Source organism: Urtica dioica, chromosome 4 (assembly GCF_054948205.1).
Source record: "Urtica dioica subsp. dioica isolate 48M chromosome 4, U.dioica_male_clone48M_v1_H2, whole genome shotgun sequence".
Taxonomy (NCBI): domain Eukaryota; kingdom Viridiplantae; phylum Streptophyta; class Magnoliopsida; order Rosales; family Urticaceae; genus Urtica; species Urtica dioica.
In genome coordinates this window covers 1,361,149-1,388,673 of record NC_142759.1, presented here as the reverse complement: position 1 = coordinate 1,388,673, position 27,525 = coordinate 1,361,149, and the positions used below count along the sequence as shown (strand labels likewise).

General features: G+C 38.0%; 4 protein-coding genes across 4 annotated transcripts; all 4 read right to left on the bottom strand.

The window, feature by feature from the left end:
- Positions 1-787: 787 nt before the first annotated feature.
- LOC149399076 (branched-chain amino acid aminotransferase 2, chloroplastic-like) lies at positions 788-5,465 on the bottom strand. The gene is made up of 10 exons (XM_089612134.1): positions 5,254-5,465; positions 5,078-5,175; positions 4,834-5,008; positions 4,107-4,283; positions 3,531-3,662; positions 3,160-3,258; positions 2,884-3,000; positions 2,344-2,439; positions 1,880-1,992; positions 788-1,216 (listed from the first exon to the last, which is right to left on the bottom strand). Exons 1-10 carry the CDS (start codon positions 5,383-5,385, stop codon positions 1,102-1,104), a joined length of 1,254 nt encoding a protein of 417 aa, XP_089468260.1. The 5' UTR covers positions 5,386-5,465; the 3' UTR covers positions 788-1,101.
- Positions 5,466-6,510: 1,045 nt separating this feature from the next.
- Positions 6,511-11,527, bottom strand: LINC4 (crowded nuclei-like protein). Its single transcript, XM_089611982.1, has 8 exons — positions 11,035-11,527; positions 10,145-10,354; positions 9,772-10,025; positions 9,374-9,644; positions 9,201-9,284; positions 7,253-9,042; positions 7,000-7,159; positions 6,511-6,881 (listed from the first exon to the last, which is right to left on the bottom strand). The coding sequence occupies exons 1-8, from the start codon at positions 11,242-11,244 to the stop codon at positions 6,837-6,839; spliced, it is 3,024 nt and encodes a 1,007-aa protein (XP_089468108.1). The 5' UTR covers positions 11,245-11,527; the 3' UTR covers positions 6,511-6,836.
- A 2,642-nt stretch (positions 11,528-14,169) lies between these two features.
- PDR2 (phosphate deficiency response 2) lies at positions 14,170-19,732 on the bottom strand. Its single transcript, XM_089611981.1, has 17 exons — positions 19,333-19,732; positions 19,066-19,250; positions 18,735-18,980; positions 18,496-18,658; positions 18,322-18,426; positions 18,099-18,209; positions 17,930-18,016; positions 17,673-17,855; positions 17,533-17,583; positions 17,333-17,458; positions 16,970-17,049; positions 16,525-16,633; positions 16,190-16,318; positions 16,028-16,093; positions 15,858-15,929; positions 15,621-15,769; positions 14,170-15,539 (listed from the first exon to the last, which is right to left on the bottom strand). The coding sequence occupies exons 1-17, from the start codon at positions 19,669-19,671 to the stop codon at positions 14,330-14,332; spliced, it is 3,411 nt and encodes a 1,136-aa protein (XP_089468107.1). The 5' UTR covers positions 19,672-19,732; the 3' UTR covers positions 14,170-14,329.
- A 2,191-nt stretch (positions 19,733-21,923) lies between these two features.
- On the bottom strand, positions 21,924-25,448 carry LOC149399073 (Serine carboxypeptidase S28 family protein). The gene is made up of 9 exons (XM_089612924.1): positions 24,963-25,448; positions 24,708-24,894; positions 24,445-24,578; positions 24,065-24,177; positions 23,714-23,987; positions 23,097-23,252; positions 22,590-22,669; positions 22,467-22,516; positions 21,924-22,351 (listed from the first exon to the last, which is right to left on the bottom strand). The coding sequence occupies exons 1-9, from the start codon at positions 25,371-25,373 to the stop codon at positions 22,212-22,214; spliced, it is 1,545 nt and encodes a 514-aa protein (XP_089469050.1). The 5' UTR covers positions 25,374-25,448; the 3' UTR covers positions 21,924-22,211.
- Positions 25,449-27,525: the final 2,077 nt, after the last annotated feature.

Here is a 27,525-nt window from a genome sequence, read left to right as displayed (position 1 = left end):
GTGATTATTTATTTTAATATATGTGGATATTTATTTTGCCTGCATATGCTTATTGTAGGATATCTTTTTTCCCTTCTCACTGTTTTTTCCTTGAGATGTTTCGAGTGTGGCCACCAAGCAGATTGACAGAGAAGCGACGTAGTTCCAAAAGACTGAGGTCCCCAAAGTAGATTTGGATGAGCATTTTTTTTTTTTTTTTTTTTTTTTGAGAAATAGAATTACATATAATAAATGGATTATGAAAAATGTGGAAACTCGAAAGAAATAAAAAGTTGAAAGAAATAAGGGCAAAGGGTAGAAGAAGAAAGAAAAAAAAAAAAAAAAAAAAAAAAAGGTATCTTTTTTTCTATTACGTCATACTTTTGATATACCCTCTCAACTTTTTTTCTATTGGTCCTTATTGAAATTATTCGTGATCTTTGTTACATTATGAACGGAATTAGAGAAGAAAGAAAGGAGTTAAAAGAACAATCATGTAATTTGATAAATTAAAAAGTTTTATGACAGAACTGTTATGACTCAACCCTAAACCCTGAATGATTTTTATTAGGAGTGTCATTTGTTGCCTTATGCAGAAGAAATAACAATAAATAAAAGCAAAGAACCACGTAGAGAACATGAAAGGTTCGTACTTTGTCCAGCAATTTGTGTGGCACAGAACGTTTATCTATCTGTTTACACAAATCGTCAAGCTTAAAAAAGTACTTGGAAACAAGAAAGTGAGACAAAACCAAAAGCCAATAACAACATGGCTCATCATTTCAATAGGAAATAGAACAAAGGAGAGTAACAAACACATCATCAAAACAATTTAGAAACTTTTGAGAACCATGTAGTATTATTATCCTGTTTTTAATAATACCAAATTCTAAATTTGGAAGAATTATAAACTATTAAATTTCGGTGTTTTAGTAGTCAGAAATATGAACATTACTCAACACTACCCTGCATGCAAACACAGCAATTATTCTTCAAAACTGTCACAATGCAATGAAAATCTAACTCAAACACGAAAGCGAACCGAGAAAAAAGATCATTCTCCGCAATAAGAAAAGCTCCATGTAAGGAACTAAATTTGCGAACAATTGTCGGTGATTAAGGCTAAATCTCAACAGTCCAACCCATATTGTCCTCGGTGAGACCCATCTGTAGTTGTGTGAGTACAGAGTAGAGTTTTTGCGACACAACTCCAACTTTCCCGCCAGAATAAGTCACCCTGAAAAAGTATATAGCACAATCAACTTGAAACCAATATTTGGATATTCAATAAAAAAAAAAAATAAAAAAAAAAAAAAACAGAATAACTATCGACGATTGACGGATTAAGTCTGCCATGCACACCATCGTTTCTGTCAAGTATTGAGTTCTCTTTTGCATGAGTTCGCTTAAGGGAAAGTACAGAGCATAGCATCTCCAATTATACATAGAATGTTCTAACACGAGAGACATTTCGTTCTTAAATTGATTTTTGGAACAAAAAGGTTCGTGAAACTATTGATTTTTGTAACCTTTTAGTCATTTTAATTTAAGAAATTCAACACCTCAGCTACTTAAAACATAATTGCAAACTTAAATAACTCGTTTATAAATTTAGAAAGTTTCATTAAAGCAAAATGTAACTCTAAAAATCTAACGTTCTTTCTTTTATTTATAGATTTTCCTGGTCAAATATAATATAACTAATTCCTTTTATAAATTACCTAAGTCTGTAAATTTATTTTAACTTGTTTAGTTGTAAAATTTCATTATATATATACATTCCTCAGAAAATGACTAAAATTCTGCAAAACCAACAGTTTGATGACCTATTTACTCGGAATTAAGAGTTTAGGGACAAAAACATCACTTGAATAATCGTTCCGGATTCAAAAGAATTCACCTTTTTCCATGGTAAGTGATGCTTCCAACCGGAGACATAACGACAGCCGTTCCGGTACAAAAGACTTCATCGGCTGCGAGTAGTTCATCCACCTCCACATTTCGCTCCTCGACCTGCACGTCATTTGTTCGATGAATATATTTTGAATCAACGAGTCATTCATATACAATATGCGGAATCGAGAGTAACCCGGTTGATGATTAGATGAAATATAACTAATACAAAGCTGAAAACAACAAGTAAGATAAACTTATGTTCCCAAGTTCTGAAGTGTTTTTTTCCACTAAGCTTTTTACATAAGCATAGATCACTTGACACCGAATCGAGGGGACGTTAATTTTTCTGGCACAACTTTTTGGATAGAGAGAAACACAATGAATCAACAATCACCAGATGTTTAGCAAAAGGAAACATGGCAAGAGTTTCTATAATTTTTTTTAAATGCTGATAAATAATTTAAGTACCTGAAATCCTTGGCTACGAGCAACATCAATGATACTCTTCCGGGTAACCCCAGGTAAGATTGTTCCATTTATTACTGGAGTAGATATAACATTGTCCTGAACAGCATGAAACTGAGTTAACTTCCTTGTACACACACACACACACACAAAAAGAAGCATTTTGAAAGCTTGTCTGCAAACAATAAGATGAGGAGCGAGCTAGCCTTAGCAGAAGTATCATGATCAAGTTTTCTTTTGGTGGATTATATATAATACGATACAACCAGCTTTATCATATTATTTTTTGACAGATTGATTTTTTCTTTTTTCTTTTTCAGTTTCTAGTTTCAGCTAAGAATGATTACAATCTAAAGACCAAATCAGTACTGGCCTCAGAATAGCACGACATATTTCATCAATAACTGATAGCAATGTAAAAAGACAGTCTATGCTACTCCAAATTAACATCAAGTACGTATCCCCTTTATGCATTTCAAACAAGCAATCAAACATCTTGACACTCAAGAAGGAACTAAAAAAATGTAAGATTTGTTGACCTACCTTCACAATAAAAATGTTAGCAGAGGAGACCTCCTCTAGATATTTTTTGTGTACACAGTCCAGATAAATTACATCTGAATAACCCTTTGCTTTTGCAGCACTTTGTGCTTTCAGAACCTGGATTATAAAAGACACAAAAATTATTAGAACAGAAACACCAGTCAAGATATCAACTTAAACAGAATCTAAGATACTAATATTGCAAGATAGGAAACCGAAAAACACATCGATAATATCATCTGAATAGCAGGTCGGTATTTCATCTTATGATCTTACAGCTGCGTAGTTCCCTATAGTCTTTACACCTCCAGTGCCACCAGGGGTTGCACGGTGCAATTCACTCTCAATGATTAGATTAATCGGCGCTAAACCTTCCTGCCAAGTGATATACACAAAAACAATATAAGATGAAATAAATTTTTTTTAAAAAAAAGTATTGACAATGTCCCGAAAACTATATATTGAAATGAAAAAGGAAAGAATAAACAGTTGCTACAAATTTCTTACGAAATATGATTTTGACGGTCGGATACAGATTACTTATAATTCTCGTTAATAAGCGAAAAATAGAAGAGGACACACACACACACACACACACACACACACACACACCCAGGAGATTTAACCAGTGAGACAAGTCAACAAACCTTAAAATAGTTTCCAACAGGTGAAACGTAAATCAGAAACGTGTACTCGGGAGCCGGTGCAATACCCAGAACCGCTCCGCTCCCTATTAGCAATGGCCTGATATACAAGGTACCCTTGCCAAAAGGAGGAATCTGAAACAGCATATCAATTATCACTCTTTAACATAATAACAAATATAAAAAATAAAAAAAAAAATAAAAAAACAGACCAGGTTGCTGTATTCTTCCCTAACTATTTCAACTTTTATTCTGGGGATTTTAGTCCCCCAATTTATATTCGAATCAATTATCATCCAACTTAGCAACGGTCGTCGATTTCAACGTCGAAATTTTATACGACTTTTGGTAATCAGCCTAGTGAATTTGGATATATTTTTATTTTATTTTATTTTATTTTTTTGATGGGGAATTTGGATATATTAACCCCTTAACTATCTTTTTCTAATGGCCCGAATCTATCTACTAGTATCAAATTTCAATTATATCTAAATCCAGACCAAATAATTATGTGGTCTTAGGACCTTTTCATGAATAACTTTAGAATATATAGAGCTTGTAGACGAGAGATGAAATTACCCAACGCTTGTTTGCCAAGACCGTGGCTTTCACTGCTTCGACAAACTGGTCAACGGTCGGGGCAGGCATACACATCCTCTCGGCGCCCATTTCCATCCTCGAACCATTTTCCTTGGGGCGGAATAGAAGTATGCTGTCACTTTTAGTTCTGTAAGCTTTCAAGCCTTCAAACAGACCCTAAAGTACATCAAACAAAACAAACAGAAAAAAATATAATTTATCTCTTATCACTGGCGACATGTACAAGTTCTCACTACAGTGATTCAGTACAGAGATATCACTAGAATATGGATCATAAGGTCAGCTCTCCGATTCTGTGAACAAACTAGGAAAGACACTTTTGAATATCTCAATCAGTGATCCTAAAATACCATCGTCTGGGTTGTTTAATGGCTATAAAAAATCATTGAACCTCTAACTGAAATAAGTTCGAGTATAGAAGCTGTAATAACTACATTGACCATCACTACAATCTGCATCAAATGTAAACTTTCAAGACTTCGAGAACAAAACAAAGAGACACTTTTCGAATTTTTATTAGTGATCCTAAAATTCAACCGTTTGGATAGTTTATTTGCTCCAAAATTTGTTTGAACCTCAAAATCGAAAGAAGTTTAAGAGTACAGAAGTTATAACAACTACAATGAGCATCACTAGAATCTGCATCAAAATATCGATACTTTCAAGGTTTATTTTTATTTATTAAAAAAATAAAAATAAAAAAAACCTGTCCGTAGTTCAAAACCCCAGCGGAAGGGCTCAACTCAATGTTGCCAAACCTCTGAAGTTCGCCGCCGGAGAACTCGCCGTTCTGAGAGCACTTCATGAAGTACATGTAGTCCGTCGGAACTAATCCGAATCCCAGGTTGTCCCAATCTAAGTCCACTAATTCAACAGTTTCACTGGAGAAAAAAAGAAAGATTATAGCTCAATCAAATATCCAAACAATCGCTCAGCATTCGAAGGTTTACCTGACGGTATCGGAGACCGCGGCATTGACGCGGCGGCGATGAAGATTAGAGAAGTGTTGAGACGACGCGAGAGAGAGGTGTTCCCTTTGCAGCGAAAACTGGAATAAATAAAAAATAATTAATCAGAAGAAAAAAAAAAGAGACATGCAATGAAGAAGCGAAGAAGAGAGAAAGACCTTGAGGATATGAGAAGGAGAGGAAGAAGAAGGTGCTCTAATGGAAGCGGCGAAGGAGGACGGCGAAGAGGAAGAAGGAGGGAAGAGAACGGAGTTGGTCTGGAACGCAGTCAAAACGCCGCCGTTTTCCATCGCTGACTAAACTCTCCAAACTCTCTGCGGCTGCCTCACAACAAGTCAAGGAGAGAGAGAGAGAGAGAGAGAGAGAGAGAGAGAGAAAAAGAAAATACTATAATAAAATGGAAAAGTAACTGTAAATATGAATCTACTTATATTATTTTATGTACTTCTACCGTTCTACGGTCTACATTGCCATTGCCATTGCCATTGCCATTGCCGTATTGCATTTTTCTTCACATATGATATTCTTTATTTATTTGTTTATTTGTTTATTTGGTTCAACAATTACACAATAAATAATAAATTATTACTGATTGAACTATTTTATTTTTATTGATGCCAAAAATTGTTGGTTTGGAACATCTATTTAATCAATTGAGGCGTCGAATGAACCAACTTTATTGAATCCATATCTTATCCCTTTTTTTATGGCTCCTCTAGTCTTTAGTGTCCTTCTAATTAAAATAAATCAATTTAATCATTTTAATTTATTTTTAAATAAATATAAACTAAATTTTATGTGAATATGGGGCGATTTTAAGAAGGAAAAATGAAAGGGGCATAAAAATCCCACATTCTCAAAATAGTGACACACAATGTCATTTCTCCAAGTAAAATTTAGTATTTGATTTTTTTATCACAAATAATTATTGGAAGCCCTAGTGATGTAAAGTATTTGACATGACAACATGGTAATACTATATTATTATTATCATTATCCGAACTAACTGACGTTCATATGATTCGACATAATTTGCATAAATAAGAAGAAAAAAAATGGTCGGAATGTATAACGGATACATTATGTTTAAATGTCCCTACTAATTTGATGCATATCTTACGTAACTTTATTAAATCAAATAAAAAATCACTATAAATTTTGTCCGCTTCGAGATTTTGGTACATGAACAAAGCCTAATCAAAACATAACCAAATGTCGTCTTTCTTTCCTAAATAAAACTCTGAAGAATCACTCACGAGACAAGAGAGTTGAACTGGTATGTAATATGTATATATAACCCAACAAAAAAAAAAGTAGGAATATAAATGGTCGATTCATTCAGGCTGAATTAGGACTTCTGGTCTTTCTAAAATGTCGAAAACAAGAAAGCAAATAATTAAGATGGACCACAAGAATTGAACATGAACATATTACACACATAATGCGTAATACAATGCAAAATGTATAGCAGAGAAATAAACCAATCCACGCATATACAGATTCCAGCTCAACCCAATAGACTAACTGCCAAACAAACCCAAAAAGAAAAGAAGAAAAAAAAACCCTCCCTAACAATCTGTGTATTCCATTTCATTTGCCGAGAAATACAAACCAGGGAGGAAACTTAATAACACTCATTTTTTTTACCTAATGAAATGAGACAAATTCCGAGTATAAGTACATTAACAAGAACACACATGAATTCTCTTTCAACTTCTTTGATCTCATCCATTCCATTATCCTAAGCTTCTTCTGTACAGCGTTCCGCAATATCCTTTTCCTGAGACTGCGAATCAAATCTAGCACAAAGTTAGGCAATCCGATTTCTATTTCTCCACCAACTGTTTTACGTCAGCAAGGTATCAAAAGAAAGAACCATAAACTAAACATATCTATGACTTTACCTGTTTTTCACCAGCAAGGTGAATATCCATGTCCTCCTTGACAATTTCAACTTTGTCAAAAGTAGTCACTTCAGAAACACTGATGACTTTATCTACAAATAACACAGCCGTCTCTTCCGTACCCTCAATCCCGTGACCGTTACCTTGACCTGAAGCAGTGCTGAAACATAGAAACTATCTAGTCAGAATCGAACCCTTTTTTTTTTTTTTTTAAAACGGGTTTTGAAAGTATTTTTGTAAGGTGTTGCTATACCTGTGCAGAGTGTTTTGTGTTGGAGTTTCGCTGCCGTTTCGTTGTTGACCCTTTCTTTTTCTGCTGTAGTTGGTTTCGCCTACACTTCGTTTTCTTTTCGTCTGCGAAGCTTTCCGAGAGATTTCACTCTCGCCTTCGCTGACTTCATCTCCAACATCATCATCATCACCACCATGAACGCCTTTCGAGGCATCGTCCGATGGAGGCACTTCGAGTATCACTTTCGGTTCTTCAAAAGAATATCCTCGATCCTCTTCCCTCTTCTTGGTAGTCCCCGTAACCTTGTCCTCATTTTCATCCGAAGAGTTAGTATCTCCGTTGTGAGCGATCAGAGAGCTTTGCCCTCGCTCCGGGGGAGACTTCTCAGCAGAGGGCCTGAAGATCAAACTTGAGCATTTCTTGATCCACGAGAAACGAGCGGCGGTGCCGGGCGTAAACCCGTTGTCTCTTAGCTTGGGTGGTGATTCGGACCCGCCATTGTCTACAGAGTTAGTAGAGTGTTTCAAGTTCTTCTTTCTGGTTAATGCTCTGTGATTCGACACGGTGTCGGAATTGAGCACCTCGGCGAGAGCCATGTTGTCTAAAGCGAGTTTAACGTTCTCGAGTTTGGCTAATTCTTTGATCTGAGCGCTGATCTCTTCCCTGTCGGAGTGCAATAACTCTCTCTGATTCTTCAATTTCTCCCTCTGGACCTTGAGTTCTTCAATGGCGTTACTAAGCTCGGTCCATTCCCGGTTCCTCTGTTCGCGTTCCAAGTTTATCTCCAGTCTCTCGGCTTCGAGCCTTCTCATTTCAGAAGCAGCCTGTTCGGTCTCTTTCGCCACTTTTTCCATGAGAGAGTTTATGTGCTGAAGCTCATTTTTCTTCTCCTGGTCGAACGCCATTTCTCTCTCCCTGAAAGAGCTTTCCAACTCTTCGCGCTTCTCGTCAATACAGTTCTCCAAGTCCCTCCGCCGCGTCTCGACATCGAGTAGGAAATCCGCACGTTCTTTCTGCATCTTGCTGAACCAATCGGATCGCTCCTCAACCATCTTGTTCATGAAATCTTCGCGTTCGTGGCTAAGTGACTCGGCGTCTCGTTTGTACTGATTTCGCATTTCTTCCTTTTCCTGCCTCAGGCTGTCGTACTCGTCCTTGATGAACTTGGAAAAAGCCAATCTCTCTTCCTTCACTCGCTCGGCCTCTTTCTTTAACTCTTCCCTTTTCTCGTCAATCGCTTCCCACTCGGCTTCGAACTTTGCCTTCTCGACGGTCAGCTTATCCGCCTCGGCCATTAACTCGAGTTTCTGAGCACGAATCGAATCAATCTCTTCTTTGAGATTCATTTCCAGTACCGATAGCTCGTTTGTCTCGGTTTTCAGGACTTCAAACTTCTCCTTGGCACAATCAAGTTGCTTCCTTCTGTCTTCGAGTGAATTTAGGGAGTTTTCCAACTCTTGCTTCATTTTCACAATGTCTTCTTTTTCGCGTTGCAGAGCAACTTTATTCAGCTCGACATCGTTCTCGGCAGCTCTCAGAACTTTTTCCTTCTCGTCGAGGAAATTCGACATGTCTGCAACTTCTCTCTCTTTCTCATTCAGCACCCTTGACTGAACTTCAAGTTCATGTTCCTTTTCCTTTACTAAGTCCTCACGTTGGCTGAGATCTACTTCTCTCAGCTCCCAAGCCCTTCTCTTAGCCTCAAGCTCTTCTTCAACCAATTTGCATTTTGCTTCCAACTCGGCATCAAATGCAGACTTTCTAGCCCTCAAATCAACTTCATGATTCAAAATAATCTTGTGAATTTCACTCTGCACAACCCATTAAAAGGTTCAATTATTCAAGAAATTTGTATTTCTTTCAATATATTATGTAAATACACATATCCCATCCCTTATCCCCAAATAAGGTCATCCAAATTGGCATAAAAACTATGGTCGAAACAAAAGGAGTCGGATGATAAACTCACAGATTCCTTGTTGGCTAGCTTTTCTTGTAAAAGTATTATCTCCCGCTCTTTTTCGCTTAATAAAGCTTCACGCTTGATCAAAATCTGCATATGATCAGAATATTAGGGAATTTTTTTAATATTGCACAAAAAATGTACACCAAATACATAGACCAATACTTTCACTAACATACCTCTTCTCTTTTCTGTAGAGAAACGCCGTCCAACTCTAATTTGTATTTATCGTCATTTATAGCTCTACGTTCCTCTTTTATGCTTAGTTTGGTCTCCTCTAGCTCCTTCTCGAGTTTATCAAGTTTTTCAGAGCGACTGAAAATGAAAGCCTCCCTCTGATTTAACAAAGTTTGGGCCTCGAGCAACCTGTCATGCTCTTGTTGCAAAGAGCTCTTCCTTTCACTTAAATTTTGCCTTTCAAGATTGATTTCCCTCTCTTTTTCATCACCCCTGCCATACAACCATTCAATAAAATAAATAAACTCGTCCTTTGACTAAGAGAAACATGAATGATTATCTCATTTCATTTGTAGAAATTCAACAAAACAAATAAATAACTAAGTGACTCGGTACATACTCGTATTTAAAAGTCTCGATGCGCCTTCGAAGATCATCTTCCCGGGCTTCGACTTCCTGCAGCTTTCTTTCGGCAACGCTGCGATACCGAGAAGCTTCGAGTTGTAAACCTTCTGCAGTGTGCAAATTCGCCTCGGCTTTAGAAAATTTATCCCGAGCCTCCTCAATCAAACTCTTGGCTTCGACCAATTTACTCTCGGCCGAGATTTTGGTTTCAGCAGATTCAGCACGCAATTCATGCAGTGCTTTCTCAACCTGCGATTACAAACATTTTTCAGATAAAAATAAATCAGGAGTTTTGACATGTAGGGGAAACTTTATTCTTACACAATAGAAGAAATGTATTGACAATAAAATAATAGTAATAGGCTTACACTAGCTATACACTCGTCCTTGACTCCTATCGTTTTCTTGAGTTTCTCTTCTCGCTTCCTTGCTTCAGCTAACACTGACATGTGATAAGCTTGATCTCGCTTCGACATTATTTCAGATGCTTCAGCAGAGGCTTTCATTTGTTCATACTTTGAATTTAACTCTTTCTTTTCGATTATGATCAGACCCATATGATGTTGATGCTCATAAATCTGCAGTAAACGTTTCCAATTTCAAAGTGACAAAAAAAAAATGTAAGATGAGCGTTGCAAGAATCATCAATTTACGAAAACAATCGAAAAATAAAAAGAAACAGACTAAACTTGTAAGATCGCTAAAAATCTAAGGATTATATTAAAGTATCATAATAACTCCGCAGTCAAAATATTGCCTCACAACATAAATGCCATACATAATGGTCAAGGGTCAAGAATCATCATAAGAGTAAAACTGAAACCGCAAACAAACCACACGCAGAATGAAGACAGAAAGGAAATCGAGTAATGAAAGACTTATATGGTACACCAGGATCAAATCCTGATCAATAATTAGCAAAATGGCTTAAACTTTAACACAATTTACTCGCTCTTTCTTTATCTGGGTCCGCTCTAAAATGAACACTCACAAGGACTTGAAGAAGAAAGCTTTAGGTATACTGAAAAACACAACTAGGCTTATAAATAGTTATTCCCATGCTGTTCCTCTCCTCAACAGAAACTCAAATCAGATATCTCCACGCTGACACATATAATTTAGATTTCTGATATAAAGGCGCAGAGAGTCACGCAAAGCAGTTCCTTAGATTATGGAGGAATAAATTGAATCTTGAAATTTCCAAACTTTTAAGGAACGCCATCAGAAAATTTTGAATTCAGTAAAAGAAGAAATTTACTTCGGCTTCGAGTTTGGCGATGTACGCGATAAGAGCAGCCTTGTCTCTCCGCCTAATGGACTCTTCGTCAAAGCCAGCTTCTTTGAGACGCTTCCAGATAGTTTCGTCGCTGAGAGGGCTCTGCAAAACTCTAGAACCAGGCGTTATCGACAGTGACCGCCCTGAAATCGGCGACGCCATACGCCTCTCCGACCTCGGAGTTGCCGCCATATCTCCGATCAACCAACCAAAACCCTAAATTCTAGCTCACTCTTTTCCTCTCTCTCTCTTACTTTCCTCTCCTTTTTTCGTTTTTTTGTTAGATTCCTTTATACTATTCGCTCAGCAAATGATGATCTAGGCTCAGGCTGAGAGAGAGACTAATGAAGTTCTACCAAATTTCTCCACTTTATTTTCTGTCACTTTCTTTCTCGTGCTTTTTCGCTCTCTCTCTCTCTCTAGACCAGCTCTGTTTACTGCTTTGACTGATTTTTTTATTATCACATTATGCGACAAAGTACAGACCAGTTTGAATAGTCAAGGCCTTGTTTCTTTGGTTTTTCTCCTTGTTTCGGACTTGGGGCAATAAAACGACGTCGTTAGAGTGTTTTGGGTAATAAATTTTTGGTTTAAGCGCTTGTTTCAAATTAAAAGTTTTGGGGGGACATATTTAAGGAAAGGTCAAAGGTAGATCCACGTTAGTATTTCATTTTCTTACTTGCTTTCTATTTTTAAATTATGATTATAGTTATTACCCAAATCTTAATTCTTTCCGATCATAATATTTATTGTGCTATGGTTTAGGAAAAAATAAGTTGGCTATTGTTTATAAAAATGGAGTTGGTAATTTGTTCAATTTATTTGGATTTTATTTTTACCACTTTTTATAAGCATGCCATTTGTGTTTTTATTTTATTTAAGGTGCGACAGTAAAATAATTTTGATACAGATGATTATAGTTGGCATGATGTGGTTGCTCATGCTAATACCATTTTCATGAGAAGGAAAAAAATAATTTGTATCATAAGCTATCGCTGCACGTTTTGTTTTATTTGTTTATTATTCTATCTATGAAATGAACCATCTTATTTTAAGGTTATTAGATTTAGAACACATCAGAGTCACAATCACTGATGTAATGGAATAAACCAAATATAAAGAAACCTACCTCAATTCTGAATCACGAATGGTACCACAAGCAGTAATCGGTGACATATTCAAAACTATTATAACTGTAGCTCATAGGTTTAGATTTCAACAACAGAAAATCAAATGGTATTAGAATTTGGTTCGAATTTTTTTTTTTTTTTTTTTTTTGTAAAATTCAAATTTTATAACAGTATAGAAATTCTGATTTTGCAATTTTAAAAACCGAGCGAATCTAGTGACAAATCTTGTTCAAAATGTATATAAAAAAAATTAATAATAATAAATAAATAAAACGAATGGTATCTTAAAGTTAAACCCATTTTGGCTCAAGTTTAGCAAAACTGAATATGATATGTTTTAAAAAACACTGAAATTTCGTTGCTAACATGGCATCAAAGTACTCAGAACAATTTTTTTGGCATGATTTTTTTGTACAGCCTTACATCTTGTCAAACCTGAGGGGCTAAGAGCCGTGTCACATTTAATCAGCGAATCTCGAGCTCGATGTTAATATTTACACAAAAGGTGATGAATTAAGAAGAATTAAAACCGACCCGTTTTGCCTAACCTCCTCTTAATCAGCCATGAAACAGCAACAACCGTAATGCACAGAAAGGATTGACACTAGAGGCTTGTCAATCAAGATTGGCATAGTTATCGTTTTTGAGCCGCGCAGTGAAAAATCAGATAATTGGATAAACCAGAGAGACTGGTTTTCACATCAGCTCACTCTAGAGCTCGCTGATCAACCAACCATTTCGGGTCTTCTCTGATCGAAGAACACAAGTCTCTATATGATGAGCTCCTTATAAATAATAATAATAAAAATACAAAAAGGAAGGACAATAATATTGAAGTACAAGAAAGATTGTAGCTATGATTACGAGAAGAAACATCGTCTCTTCTTCGGTAACAAGAGCCACGATAATTTCTGATATATCATTCTGGAGAAACCATTCCGCGAGATGTCAAAATCGGAGAACCAATCCTCTGTGTTGAAAGAATTCGTTCCTTTAAACGACACCACGATGACGCTTGTGTTGTAGCCTTCTCGTGATAGTCTAAATTTCATTTCAATTATAATTATATAATCAAACAGTTTATTATTTATATATGCTCATTTATTAACGATAGTAATTACTTCTTTTTTTCTCACCATTCCAAGTCATCCACGCTCGTCAAATTCCTTCCACAAATAAAACAATAATAATAAAAACTTCGTCTCACTATAAGATTAATCAAGGAAAGGACACGACACTCATTCGCATAAATGAGAAGGCCGTCTTGGTCAGTTTGAGAAGGCCGTCGTTCTGCTGGAGCAGCAGTCACTTTCACGCTTGGAAATTATTAACAAACGGCGAACGATTCAGTCCCAGTGATTCCTCGGCTCTCCTTACCGATCTAAAATGTGCTAGTTATTTAGAGACTAACTCGTTGCTATTTTTTTTTCATCCACATCATTTTTTAGTAAATTATAAACAAACATTCCAATGTTAATATCACTCATAGTTGCTCAAAATAGGTCCCACTATATCACTTTAGCGTATTTGTTTATAGCATTGTGGTATATTTATTGCTTTATTGAATTTTTTGTATTAAAAAAATAAGGTGAGCGTTGCTCCTTCATAGCACCGGTGCCATTTTTTTTGTGGGCTCCAATTACCTCCAATACAAAAGCAATTTAATGTGCTTTCCACATGAGCGCCAAATAAACATGAGCACTCCTAATTTACTCGGGCAATTTCTCCAACAGTCCTACTCTGATGTTCCTACATTCACTTCTCCACTTCCGAACCCTTTTCCTATTCTTATATTTTCCTTTTTCTCCTTTTTCACATTCAATTAGTTACATTACATATATACTCATTTCCGGTTGACTATTTACGAGAATACCACTGCAGGCCACATTCTTCCCTCCGCTTCTTTTTATATCACTCTATTGATGAGTTTCTGAATAAACTATTATGCAGTTATCTTCTTGGAATGAATCATAGCTGGTAGAAATGCTTTGAGAATAAATTAGGCAATTTTACTAGAGTAAAGAATAGCTGCCGAGTTTGTTCATGCATATCAGATATCAGGAAAGAAGAGCAAAAAAAAAAAAAACTGAAATTTGTTGATCAAAAGCGTAGCAATTGTCAAAAAGGTGAGAGAGAGAGAGAGAGCCTTAGTCGTGTTTCTTGGACGATGCGGACCGCTGGTGCTTCTTCCAGTCGGGGATTTGGGCCGGGAATGCCCAGCGGAGGAGACGCTCCCACGAGTAGCAGGCGACGAACATGAGGGAGGCGGAGAGGAGCAAGTTGTTGCGCAGGCTCGGGGGCAACGGGACGAGCTTGAGCGAGTCGTTGAGCGCCCGGAAGCAGTCGGAGGCGATGACGGCAAAGAACCCGGCGGCGGCGACGAGGGCGTACATGAACGGCCGGTTCTGCGAGATGCTCTGGTTGAAGGGGTGGCCCATGTAGTTGACCGCGAACGTGGCCACCTGGAGCATCATCTGGACCATGTAGGAGACGGTGTTGACCAAGTTGGGGTGGAAGGGGGAGTCGGGCTCGACGCACTCGTCGGGCATGTGGGCCTGCGCCTGGCCCACGGCCGAGACGAGGAAGAGCAAGTGGACGGCGAACTGGCCGAGGAGCGAGAGGAAGACGTAGACGCAGAAGATGTTGGGGTGGGGCCGCTGCGGGGAGAGCGTCGGGAGCGGGCGGGCGTGGGAGATGAAGAGGAAGAACGCGGCCGTGAACACGCCGCTTATGGTGGCCTGAACGTCGCCCAGCTTGACTCCGTCGAGGTACATCACGCTCAGCACGTACGCCGTCGCCAGGCAGTTGAGCCCCAGGATCTTGAACATCTGCATCGTCGTCACCAGCGTGCTCCGCCCTTGCCGGATTATGTCCCGCGTGGGCCCCACCGACGCGTGCTTGGCCGTGAACGGCGACGCCATCGACGCGTCCCCGAGCTTCACCACCGGGGCCCGCCCCTCCCCGCCGTCCCCTTCCTTGAGCTCCTCCATCAGCTTCTTCAGCTTTTCCTGCCGTTCCGCTTGCTTCGATTTCGACGACGCCTTCGGCTCCGGCGCCGCCTTCTTCGCCTCCTTCGGCGGGGCTGTCGCTGGGACCACCGCGTTCAGCAACGCCACTCCCACGTGTGCCTGCTTGAGAGCTCCGACGTCGTTGGTTCCGTCTCCGCACATCATCGTGACCCTGCCCACCGTTTTGTAGGTCGTCATGATCAGCTCTTTTTGCTCCGGAGCGACCCGAGCAAACACCTTCACAAACGGGATGACGCTTAGAGTAGCGCCGCTCTGCTGCAACATTTCGAAGCAGTCACCTCCGATGCACAGATCGTGACTCTCTGATAAAGCTTCTACTTCTCTCTCGCTGTCATCCCAACCACCGAGCCAACTGTTAGACCAAACGCTTTACAACCCCAAAAAAAACAAGTGAATTCGGTAATGTTACCTGAAGGGAATCCTCTCACTCTCATCTGGCGACAACCACTCAAAGCCGTCGTTCCTTACAGGTCCAAGAATCAAAGCTGGTCTTGACACAATGTGAACTTGACTAGCAACATGGCAAGCTGTCAGAGCTTGGTCCCCAGTAATCATTACCTGTTCACGTACATACATAAAAATGTCACACACGAACGCTATATGGATGAACATTACCTATTCGGGTATTCAACACCATATAGCTTACCAAGTCGTGTGAGGAGCCTCTGAGCTCGGCCAACACAGCCGCAGAATCTGCTCTAATTGGACAATTAAATACCTGCCACAAAAGTTTATCCAATCAGTTATATAAACTAGATCTGAAAACATTCCTACAGACCAAAAAAAAATGCTGGAAGATGGAAACATTTCAGTTACCGCAAAGCCGGCAAAAATGAGGTTGCTTTCCACTTCTTCCCTATCCAAGCTTCTCGCTTCACTAACCTTCACAGGATTGAGAGCCGGATAAAGTAAGTAAGCGAGGGAGTGAGAGAGAATGAGAGTAAGAAGAAAAAAAAATAGAAAAAAAAAGAGTCATACTGTCATGTCTGGGAGGGGCTTGAAAGCAAGGGCCAGAACGCGGGACCCTTGCCGAGTGTATCTCTTGTACGTTGCCACATACGACGACGGGATATCCGTCAGCCTCTCCTCAATAGTTTCTGGAGCACCCTGGCAACAAAAAAAATTAACTATTTACAGAGCCACCAAACCAAGTACGGTAAATTTCCAATGAACGATTACTAATTCTTATTTAAATCTTTGTTCTTTCTTATAATGAATTGGAGGTGTACACTTGGTATATAAAAGCACGGGGATCCGAGTTTAATAGTTGCATTTCATTTTTCACAATAATAGATTCGGATATCGTGACAAACCTTAATAAATGCAAAAAATTCCTCATCAATGCGAACAACGACTGCCATTCTTTTCAAGTGTGAAGCAAAATGGTGCCTTTGCACAATCTGAACAGAGCGACCACTTCCCCTGCAATCAATTGGAAAAGAAAAAGAAAAAAAAAAATTGGCAACAGTCAGCATTTCATATAAATTTCACGAGAGAATGAAGGAAAAATATAAAAGCTTCGAGTATTCCAATACGAAAGTTCTGATGAATGCCCCATTTTTCATAGATTTAAAACAAACTAGTTAAATTCTTGCCGAATTAAATAAAAATGAAATTGTAACTTTAATAACGCCAATGAATTGGAAAAGGAAAACGGTATCTTTTAATCTGGCCCCAACATGATTATAAAATTAAAATTATACAATACAACAAGATCTGCATACAGATGTCATAAATCATAGGAAGATGTGAGATCACCTCTTTGGCATGGCTTTCTCATCGGATTTATAACTCCAATCGATTCCCTTAAGTGCAGCCTTCTCTAAGGGATCACCAACCTGCAGCAACATACATGTTGATCAAACAAAATTAACCAACTTGAAAATATATCATTCACCAATTACAAAAATTGGGAAATAATAGCAAGGAAAAAGAAATTCATTTTTTGAAAGGATACATATTCCTATAGACTCTCCCCTAAAGAAGAACCGGAACTCCAGTCAGATACACATAAATCGTGCTCTTTCAAAGCAACCCGTATTAGTACATAATCCTGTCTAGTACATCTGTTTTTTTTTTTTATTGGTTATCATTGCTGATAGGACATCTGGTGAAACTTACCAGCTTGTTATCCACAAAAACTAAAGCGTGACAGGAAGCTAGGATCTCCATGGTGCGAGCAGGCAACTTATTTGCATCAGATTCCAAGTCCGCACTACTATTCAACCCGACAACTCCACAGAACTCCTGCGAATGAACCAAAAAGGAGCGGATAAGAAGTGTCATATGGAGCTAGAATGGCGTAGTTGGTAAGAGCATACCATGTCATCTGACGTAAGTGTTCCGGTTTTATCGAAGCAACAAATGTCAACCTGCAGATGGCAAACCACAAATACTTTTTACAAAACAACGCAAGTCTGACTGCAGATAATCCATCCCCGGACTCTTAAGTCGGACGTACCTTCCCAGCAAACGGAATGCGAAACGGCTCGGTGCAGTATATTCCGAGACGCGCAAGAGCAATCAGAGATGTATTAACAGCTATAGATAATTCCATCGGCAACTCGGGAGGAATCACAGATGTAATAATGAATGAACAACTAAGGAGAAGCTTGTACTTGCTTCTTGTGGGATCTTCCAGCCCCTGAACCAGTAATTATTAGGTCTCATAACAGAAACTAGACCGGGCAACAATACCACATAGAACCACAGTCTTACCTTTTTTAGCACATAACCAGCAGCTATTAGAGCGAATACAACTAAGAATAAAATAAACAGTCCGCTTTCCCAACTATTGGCAGTGACCTGCAATGCAAGGGAAAAGTGAGGTGGAGCATCAAGCACATAGTTCATCACAGCCAAAAAAACAAATTTGGTTAAAAGTTACCCTCTCGGTAGAAAACAAAATTGTTCGCATCAGTTTTCCTTGACTTGTTTCGAACCCAGTTCTTAGAACGACGGCAATGCAGCCACCATCAGGAGACTTCAGAGGGAACATCTGGACCATTTTTGTTTGTTTTGATGAGAGAATGACAAATGAGACGCATAGACATATAAAGCATATACACATACAGGAAGTGAAGCATCAAGAAGTGTGGATGGAGGACCACCTTATCGGGGGTGTGCTGCAAAATTTTGGTGCCACCAAATAGTACATGGCTTTTATCTCGCTTGACTGACAACTTTTCCTCGGTTCCTCTTCCAATAATTGAAACCTGAAACACAGCGAGGATGCAAAGATGAAGCGTTCATGCGATGATGAAATGTTGGGTCGCGGTCCCTACCTTCCACTGAGGAGTAGACTCTCCGGTGAGGATGGCTTCGTTGACAATCGCACTTCCGGCCAATATCAGCATATCCGCCGGCACCGACTTATCCTCCACAGACGAGCGTCCCACCGAAACCACATCCCCCGGAAGGAGCTCGGTCCCACAGATTTTCACCCACCTACAAACCCATTCCCCAATTATACCAGCAAGATCAAGAAGAAGACAGAACTTCATTTCAATTACGGAACCCATACTTGCCGCAGCGATGCACCATGAGGGTCTGGTTGTCGACCCTGACCCGCCTGAGCTCCGTGAGGGTCTTCAAGCGACTCTTGGCCATGGTCGACTCGAACATGAAGAGCATGAAGAGCGTGAACAAACTGTAGTACCAATAGTCGTCCAAACACCACAGTCCCACGCAAAAGACCTGAAACACAAAGAATGGCTCCATGCAGTGCTCCTTCATCAGTTTCTGGAAAGTCGGCTGTGGATACTCAAATCTACACGCACGCACACAGAGATACATTACTATCACTATCATTATCACCATCACATCATACACACTTGCATTGGATAAAGACCCACGAATTGCGTCCCCATTTAAGGGTGGCAGCACCGAGCTTCGCTTCGGTGCCGTGGCCGGTGGTTTTGAGGTAGTATCCAAATGGCTCCTTGGTCGGGAATGGCAGCTTGAAAAAGTTGCGGCGCTCCTCAGAGTAGACGAATCTTTGCTTTCTAAAATCGAAAGAGATTTCAGCTTCGTGGGGTTGCTGAGAGAGACGCAAGGCTGTTAATGAGGATGGTATACGATGTGACATGACGTGACGTGGCACAGAGAGAGAGAGAGAGTACTTGTTGGAAGTGGAGAGTCACGAGCTCCTTGGAGCCGCAGAACTTGGCGGGAATGATCTTGCAGGTGTCGGCTTGGCGGACATTGTTGACCTTGGAGTAGTTGATGAAGCAATTGAAGTCGACGGACCAGGCCGTGAAGAGCAGGACCAGAATTTGGAGGACGGCGAGGGCGGCGAGGACGATGAGGGTATCGGAGAAGTCAAGAGTGGGAAAGAGGAGAGCGAAGCAGAGCGCGTAGAGAGCCCCGAAGCCCCACAAATCGAGACGCCACGTCCACTTCTTCTTCCTCAACAAATCCACTTTTTCCACCACCTTCCCTCCCACTTCCAACCTCACCATCGCTGCTATTATCGATCGGAAATCGCCACCGTTCACTTGTGTGGCTTGGGTGAGCTGGTCGTCGTCGTAAACAATGGTCAAGGTCAAAAAAGATCGTAAGAGTAAAAAAAGGAAACTGCAAATAAACACCACAACACATTCCAATACTCGTTTCCTCATCAACAGAAACACTAAAAGGCACGAATCGAATCAAATCAAATCTCATTTGCAAGCTTTTTCACAAACTCAAATCAAATCTCTCAACACTGAAACAAAAAAAATTTAGATTTCTGATGATTCGAACAAAAAGTTAAAAATTGACGGAAAATTTTACTTCGGCTTCGAGTTTGGCGATGTACGCAATAAGCGCAGCCTTGTCTCTCCGCCTAATGGACTCTTCGTCAAAGCCAGCTTCTTTGAGACGCTTTCAGATCGTTTCGTCGCTCAGAGGGCTCTGCAAAACTCTCGACAAGGGCTTCTTTCTTTGGTTATTCTCTTGTTTTGGGCTTTTCGGGAAAAACGACGTCGTTAGGGATTTTTGGGTGAATTTTTCGTTTTAAAGTGCTTGATTCAAATTGAAGTAAAAATTAAGGTCCCGTTTGGTTATGTTTTCTATTCCTGTTTTCTGTTTTCTGATTCTAAATTTTAGAAAACAGTTTTAGAAAAACTGTTAGGTTATAAATTCAGAAAACAGATTTATAATCATGTTTCTGTTTTCTTTGAAATTTGTTTAGAAAACAGAAAACAATAAAAAGTTGTTTTCTATTTTATCTCTATACAATTGAATGGAAAACATAATCAAACAACATTTAAAATACTCTGAAACGTAATTCTAAATCTGTTTTTTAAATTTAAAAATTAGAATCAGAAAACAGAATTTAAAAACAGAAAACAAGTTTATAAAACTAAACCAAACGGCCCCTAAGAGTTTTGGGGACATATTTAAGGAAGGTCAAAGGTAGATCCCACGTTTCTACCCCAAGGCATAGGGTCAACTAGCCACATTACTATTTCATTTTTTATTTACTTTCTATTTGTAAATGATGATTATAGTTATCCCAAATCTTAATTCTTTCAATTATGATATTTTGTTCATTTTCTTTGTATTTTATTTTTAGAACAAGTCATATGCCAGGCGCGTTGTAGACGAGATTGATTCATACATTTAAATACTAATAAATTAGGCATATGATTGATATATTTTAATAATAATAAATTATATATATACTATGTAATACTGAGATAATGTGTATCATTCTTAATGGTTTTATTTCTTGAAATATCTAATGATTTCAGCATACATCTAAAAAATTATAGATAAAAAAATGAATTTAAATATAATTTTATTTTATTAATGTTTAAGGTCTTTTTGTAATTTAATAAGTTTTCAAGATTATTTCATAAAAGTGGCAACTTTATAATTTATTAAGTTTTTAGAGTTATTTTTCTGTTCATTTATAATGGCATATGTGTAATCTTTAACGTCGAAAGGGCATTATGATTATGGCTATTGTCGAATGAATAATAAAATGAGTCTTGCAATATGTCTTCTCTGTTATTATTATTATTATATATATATATATAAAATAATTTGTGATGAAATAATCCATTTGCGTTTCTATTTTATTTAATTTAAAGTGGGACAATAAAATAATTTTGATACAGATTATTATAGTTGGCATGGTGAGGTTGCTCATTCTAATGCCGTTTTCATAGGAAGATCAAATTAATTTGTAGCCTACGCCGTCGTTTCACGTTTTGTTTTATCTATTTATTAATCTATCTATGATTCTATGAACATCAAAGAGTCACAATCGCTAATGTAATGGAATAAACCAAACTTAAAGAAACTTGCCTCAATTCTGAATCAAGAATAGTATCACTAGCAATAATAGTGACATATTCTACTGGTCTAACTGCTGATCATAAGTTTTAACAATAGAAAATCATAAAGACCACTGGGATTCGGTTTAAGATTTTAATTTATATTTGTAAAAATTCGAACTAGATCAAATTTATGATTTACCAAATTTTTAAACAAAACGAATTGAGAGACAAATCGATTCAAAAACCAAAAGTAATAAATAAATAAATAAGAATGGTATTGTAAAGTCATTTTGGTTCAAGTTTAGCAAAGCTGCAAAAGTGAATCTAATATTAAAAATAAAATAAAAAATAAAAAAAACACACACACACACACACAAAATTTTGTTGCTGACGTGGCTCCAAGTACTCCGAATAATTTTTTAACAAGATTTTTTTGTACAGCCCTAGTACTGCCCTACAAATATCATGTCAAACCTGAGAACCGTGTTACATTTTATTGGCAAATCTCAAGCCCGTTGCTAATATTTACACAAAAGAAGGCGATGTATTAAGAAGAATTAACAACGATCCGTTTTGCTTAACCTTCTTCTCTTAATCAGCCATGAAATAGCAACAAGCACAACGCACAAAAGGATTGACACTATAGGCTTGTTAAACGAGATTGACGTAGTTATTGTTGCGTGGGAAAAAATAGAAGTGTCTTTGAGCCGAATAGTGAAAAATCATCATCACCCCTAAACGGCGGAGACTCTTGTCTTCTTTCGATAGTAATCATTGATCCATCCTCGTATTAGCTCGATCTCTGAAGCTCGCTGATCAACCAACCATTTCGGGTCTTCTTTGGTCGAAGAACGCAAGTCTATATGATGAGCTCCTGATAGTAAAAATACAAAAAAAAAAAAAAAAAAAAAAAAAAAAAAAAAAGGAAGGACATCAATATGTAGTACAAGAAAAATTGTAGCTAGGAATTACGAGAAGAAACATCATACCTTCTTTGGTCACAAGAGCCACAATACTTTCTGATATATTCTGCAGAACACTGCAAGAGACAATATTTGAATCTGTTAAATAAGTTTATTTACAAAATAAATAAAAAAATAAAAAAAATGTACCCTCCACCGCTCCAGGGATCCAGTAGACCGTTGGAGAAGATGATGTTGCTCCCAAATTTTTCAAGAACGTCCTTGATATTCTACGACACAAAATATTCAAAAATAAATAAATAGAACAGCAGAATGTTGATAAGACTCTGCTACCAAATTCAAAGAGCTTTGGGGACAGAAAAAATACATAACAGAAAACCTCACACAAACAATAATGAAAACAATAAGATGGCCTGTTGGGTCAATTTCATCATCCAACTTCTGACATTTCTCTCTCAAACAATTATTAGCTCAGCTATTATATTCTACAAACACAAGTCCTGGGAAGGGTTTTTTTTTTTATTATTACAAAAAGCTATTATTTCGTGGCTTATTAATCTCATGGTACCCAATGTTTCATCATTGAAAGATAAACTCGTACCAAGCTATATATTCATACAGGAAAATCTGATCAAAAAAATATTCATGAAAATAGTAAAAAAAAAAAAAAAAAAGGCACAAGGTTCATGGTCTTACATGCCCGCCAAATTCAGTGGTTATCCATTTGGGCCTCGGTTTGACACCAAATTCCTTGACACACGATTCTTCATAAGACGTGAAATTGAAATCATATGTACCGAACAAGCTCGAATCCTGGCTACTCGACATTGGCATAACCATCTCTGTGCAAGCCTAAGCAAAAAAATCGAAGAAGAAACAAATCAGAAATCTATTCACATGTCCTAAACGGCATTTAGAATCATTCGATGTGTCAATGGCATTTATAGTCTTCAAACTACTGATTTTGTAGCACTTTACTCTTTTTCATAATTTTATTAAATCTATCACCTAAGAAACTTAAACATATTTGCCAACTTAATAAACTTAAAACCTTCTTAATAAAAAAAAGTGAATAAAGTCTATTATTTTAACCCCAAAAAAGGTTAAATAAAGGTTATGACAATTTTAAATTTTTTAGTGAAATGTTTTAGGAAAAGCCAAGTTGTATAGGTCTTAAATTTCATAAAATAAAATAAAATATTTTATGCTAGAAAATCAATGATTTTGGACACCATTTTGCTCAAAACCAAATCCAAATGCCACATGCATAATAATTCATGGATTATTTGCTATAAGCACTGTTTGTATCGAACCTGCCAATTCCAACCATCCAAACCATGAGGATCGTCATCCAATTCGAAGCATTTGAGATCGCCGGTGTAATTGTAAAACACACTGATTCCCGCAAAGACTCGGTCCAAAATGCTCGTCCCCAAAGGAGAACCGTCGATCCTTTTACAAACCTCTCTGATTGGGTGGCCGGGCAAAGGCCTCACGAATTCCGCAGGGTACGGATAGTTTACCATCGCCAAATAGCTGTAAGCTGACGATAACCACTCGACCAGATCGTCCACGCTCGCCAAATTCCTTCCAAAATAAATAAATAAAACACCGCCCATTAAAAGACCAATAAGGAAAGGAAAGCTAAATTCCGCGAAACTCACTCGCAGAAATGGAAAGTCTTGGTCAGTTTGAGAAGGCCGTCGTTCTTCTGACCCTCTGAGATCAATACGTCCCAGGAATCTTTTATGGTTTTGAAGCAGCTGTCACTTTCCCGCTTGGGAATATTTAACAAAGACACGGCAACGTTACAGAGCGATCCAACAAAGTTGTAAATCCAGGTGATTCGAGACACCCTTGGCTCTTCTTATCTAAAATGTTCAATGCCTTTTCATCATATAATCTCCCCTTATCCATTGACTAATACAGCTTCTCGTTTCACTATTAACCCCTTAACTATCAATGTATTATTATATTGAAAGAAATCCTAATTCGTTACTCCGAATCCAGCGCAAACCCTAGGAAGACAGAAGAAAGAGCAGACCTTAAAGCCATTAGAGGCGATATCATAATACGTCTCGAATGGAACGATGTCCTCGAACTGAAGAATTGGCGCAGAGGAAGCGAGAGCGCCGATCGCTATGTGAGGATACTTAAGTCTCATCCACGAAGCCAACACTGTTAAGGAAATTAAAACCTGATGAAAGTTCTTACATTTCATCAAGCACATTAAGCTCAATCATACAAACACATATCATAATTCACACCAAAAATATTGAAAAAATGGAATGATGTAATAATACTTACTTCCGCCGTAGGATCCACCGAACAAGACGACGGGACAATCCTCAGCCGTCAGATTGGCCTTGATCTGCGTGATCAGGACGGCGAAATCAGCCAGGGCCTGCTCCGCCGTCAGATACGCCAGCGTGGTGGCGTTCCGGTACGCCTCCTCTCCGCTTCCGTACGGCATCGACTCACCATAATACCGGTGCTATATATAAGAATATATACAAATAAAAACCCTAACCACCGCAGTAAACCGTTGATGATTCATTTTACCTCGGGGAAGACGACCATGGCGCGGAAGATCGGGGCGATTTCCCATACGAATCCGGTGTTCTCGGCGAACCACTCGATGTCTCCCTCGTTGCCGCAGTACACGAAGATCGGCCCCTGCGCGGCGGCGCCGGACCAGTGCTCGTCGCCAACGAGATACCTCTGCCGGAACTTCGGAGACTCCGAGAAGAAGCTGAAGTGGTCGAGCCTCTGCTCCACGTAGCGTGTCTCGTACCGGATTTTCCGGCGGAGGATGCCTGACTCCGCCGCGGGCCGCGGGGACCGGGCGGCGGGGAATCGCGGGGTCCATTTCTTGGCGGCGAGTACGGACGGCGGAGACGGTGTTCCGAACGCGACGATCAGGATTGCGGCGACGAGGACGGAGATTGTGTAAAGTCGTTTGGGTTTCGCCATTTCCGTACGGTTGAGTTGGTTTTTGACTGTTGAGCTTACAGTGTCGTTAGACTGGATGGATGTAGATTAGATGCCTTTTGTCGTTTTCTTATTTTGCCACGTGAGGATTTTTATTGGAGTCTTTTATTTTTTTTGACGGATTATTGGAGTCTTTTATGTTAACTTTTTATTTTTTTGTGTGAAGGATTACTTCTCTAGGAGTTTAGATTTGGGCCTTTAATTTTCGAATTTTTGGGCCTTTTGATAAGACTGAAATACAATAAAAAGGACATTTCCTTAATTAGGACTAAATAAAGGGACATTTCCATTTTCCTACTTTTTTCAAAAATTTATCAAACTAGGACTAGTAAAAAAAAAAAATTCTTTTTTTCGATGGGCTGAGCGGGAAAATAGAAAGAAAGAGAAAAAATAAGAGATTTTATTGGGGAAGATTGTAGGTTGGTAATTAGTATGATGGTATAATAGGTAGAATTTTGTGTATCTCTCATTTGATTTTTTTTTTTACCGGTCCTAGTTTGGTAAATTTTTGAAAAAAAGTAGGAAAATGGAAATTGACCTTAATTTAGTCCTACGTTTGGCAATTTTCCAATAAAATAATAACAAAACTTGGAATTCTTACCCAAATGTTTTAATCTCATTAAATACCTATTGTTTATAATTTTTTACCTCATACAGTTTTACTTGGCTTATTTTTCTTGATATTAATATTTTTTTTGTTTACGAGTTCATTTAGAATAAAAAATTGACTATAAATTCAATTTTAAAATCGGTCCTTAGTTTGGACAAATACTTTTGGCATCAAATAATGCTTTCAATAACCTAGTCCTCTAAAGATCTCCTTGGACTGTTTGAGATTTTAGTCATCAATAACGTAAATGTGGCTTTCTTGAAGAATTGCATGGATCTCTCTAGGCTATTTTGAGTTTCTCATCTAGGAGCACTTTGGAGCGTTAGGGATTTTTTTTTTCATCCAATGACATTTGTTTTTGGAAGAGAGTTAAAGAGTTTAACATTCAAGAAAAGGGAAAGAATAAGAGGCATTCAAATTTTGATATGCTTGAGTAATTATACACACATAAAATTGCTGAAAGAATACAATGTTTTTCTAATGAATAATTCATTTAACTCAAATGCAGACACATATCATACAAGCGAGCCTGATCCACTCTTTAGGCCTCTCTTGTGAAGAAAGCTCACGAAAAATTCCGAGTATGTTTATACAAACAAAGTATTTAAAGAAATATGTATATGCTTCTTAAATTACTAGTTTCGTGTTTTTATACATGAGCGATTATGTTATTAAACATAAATTCTATACGTAAGTTTTATTAGGGGAAATTTTAAGAAAGCGTATGTCTTACTTTGTTTCAAATTCATGTTTTGTTAAAGTGAGTGTACTAAGTTAAGTATATCTTGGGTCAAAGACCATGATTATCAAAGTTTTCCAGACATACATATTTATTTGCTGTCTTGAGCTTGAGAATGTCGATATTAATCCAATGTAAATGTGCTTTCTGGCGTACATTGAGAAATAACAAATATATATTAGACAATATATTTTCATCATTTACATATCGTTTCAAAGTAGATCGCTCATTCCAAATTTACGTACAAATTCACTAAACTATATATTTAGACCAAATATTGGTCTACTGCCCTTAAATATATAGTTAGGTATGAAGTTTGATGAACTTGAATAGTATCTAGCTTCTCGGTCACCACCACACAACTTGTTGATAGAAATTATCTTAAAAACGCTAGTGAGTTCTTTGTATGGGAAAAGTCTTACATTTGTTTGTGTATGTATATGTTTTAAAGGACACCTAAATAAGTTAAAGGAATTAATGAACCCTGGATAAGAGGCAAATCTAACAAGATATACACGCATGATCTTTAACGAAAGAATTGTCAATTTTTTGGACTAATAACATCGAGAATATATAAAGTCCAAATTCACATTAAGGATATCATTAACTTCATCTCTATTTTTTTTAAAAAAATATTCTATTTAAATAATATATACCTATAGAAAGCAAGAGATCAATTAATACTTGGACGTTAGAACTCGTAGGACATATTATAATAAATAGATAAATAAAAACCACACAATTGTTAGACACCACTCAATTTGAAATGAAAGCCTTTATTTTTT